We start from the raw sequence: 495 nt of genomic DNA on the forward strand, positions 1-495 counted from the left end.
GGGATTTGAGCAGCGTGAGGGCAAGAGGGCTCGTCATTCAGGTGATTATGGTGGGGCTCTGCCTAGGAGTCGAGGTTACTTAGGGAGAGGTTATCACTCTCAGTCTAGCAGACCCATTCATGCTGCTATACCAGCGTCTGAGGCTGGTTACGCCGGGCATAGTTCTTCGAGTTGGGTGCATACTTCACAGGGTTTATCTTCTAGACCTGTAGGCCGTGGAGGACATTCTGGTCATTCAGGTTCCTCTCATCAGCCTACGTCTCGTAAGGGTTGTTTTGAGTGTGGTGATATGGGACACTTTGTGAGAGATTGCCCTAGGACCAGACGTGGTGGCTTGCATCAGGGTTCTCAGGCTTTGACTTCCAGGGCTGCACAACCTCCAACCAGGGGAGGTGTACAGAGTGGCAGAGGTGGTTCTCATTCAGGTAGAGGTGGTTCTTCTTCTGGTCGAGGTGGTGGTCGTGGAAGTTCACAATATGAGGGTGGTCGTTCTCA

General features: G+C 52.7%; 1 protein-coding gene across 1 annotated transcript; it reads left to right on the forward strand.

Moving 5' to 3' along the window:
• Positions 1-4: 4 nt before the first annotated feature.
• LOC125851789 (uncharacterized) lies at positions 5-488 on the forward strand (the record flags this gene model as incomplete). Its single annotated transcript, XM_049531536.1, has 1 exon — positions 5-488. A coding segment is annotated over one exon (484 nt), but the record flags the coding sequence as incomplete, so codon positions are not given.
• Between the last annotated feature and the right edge of the window lie 7 nt (positions 489-495).

Source organism: Solanum stenotomum, unplaced genomic scaffold (assembly GCF_019186545.1).
Source record: "Solanum stenotomum isolate F172 unplaced genomic scaffold, ASM1918654v1 scaffold30106, whole genome shotgun sequence".
Lineage (NCBI taxonomy): Eukaryota > Viridiplantae > Streptophyta > Magnoliopsida > Solanales > Solanaceae > Solanum > Solanum stenotomum.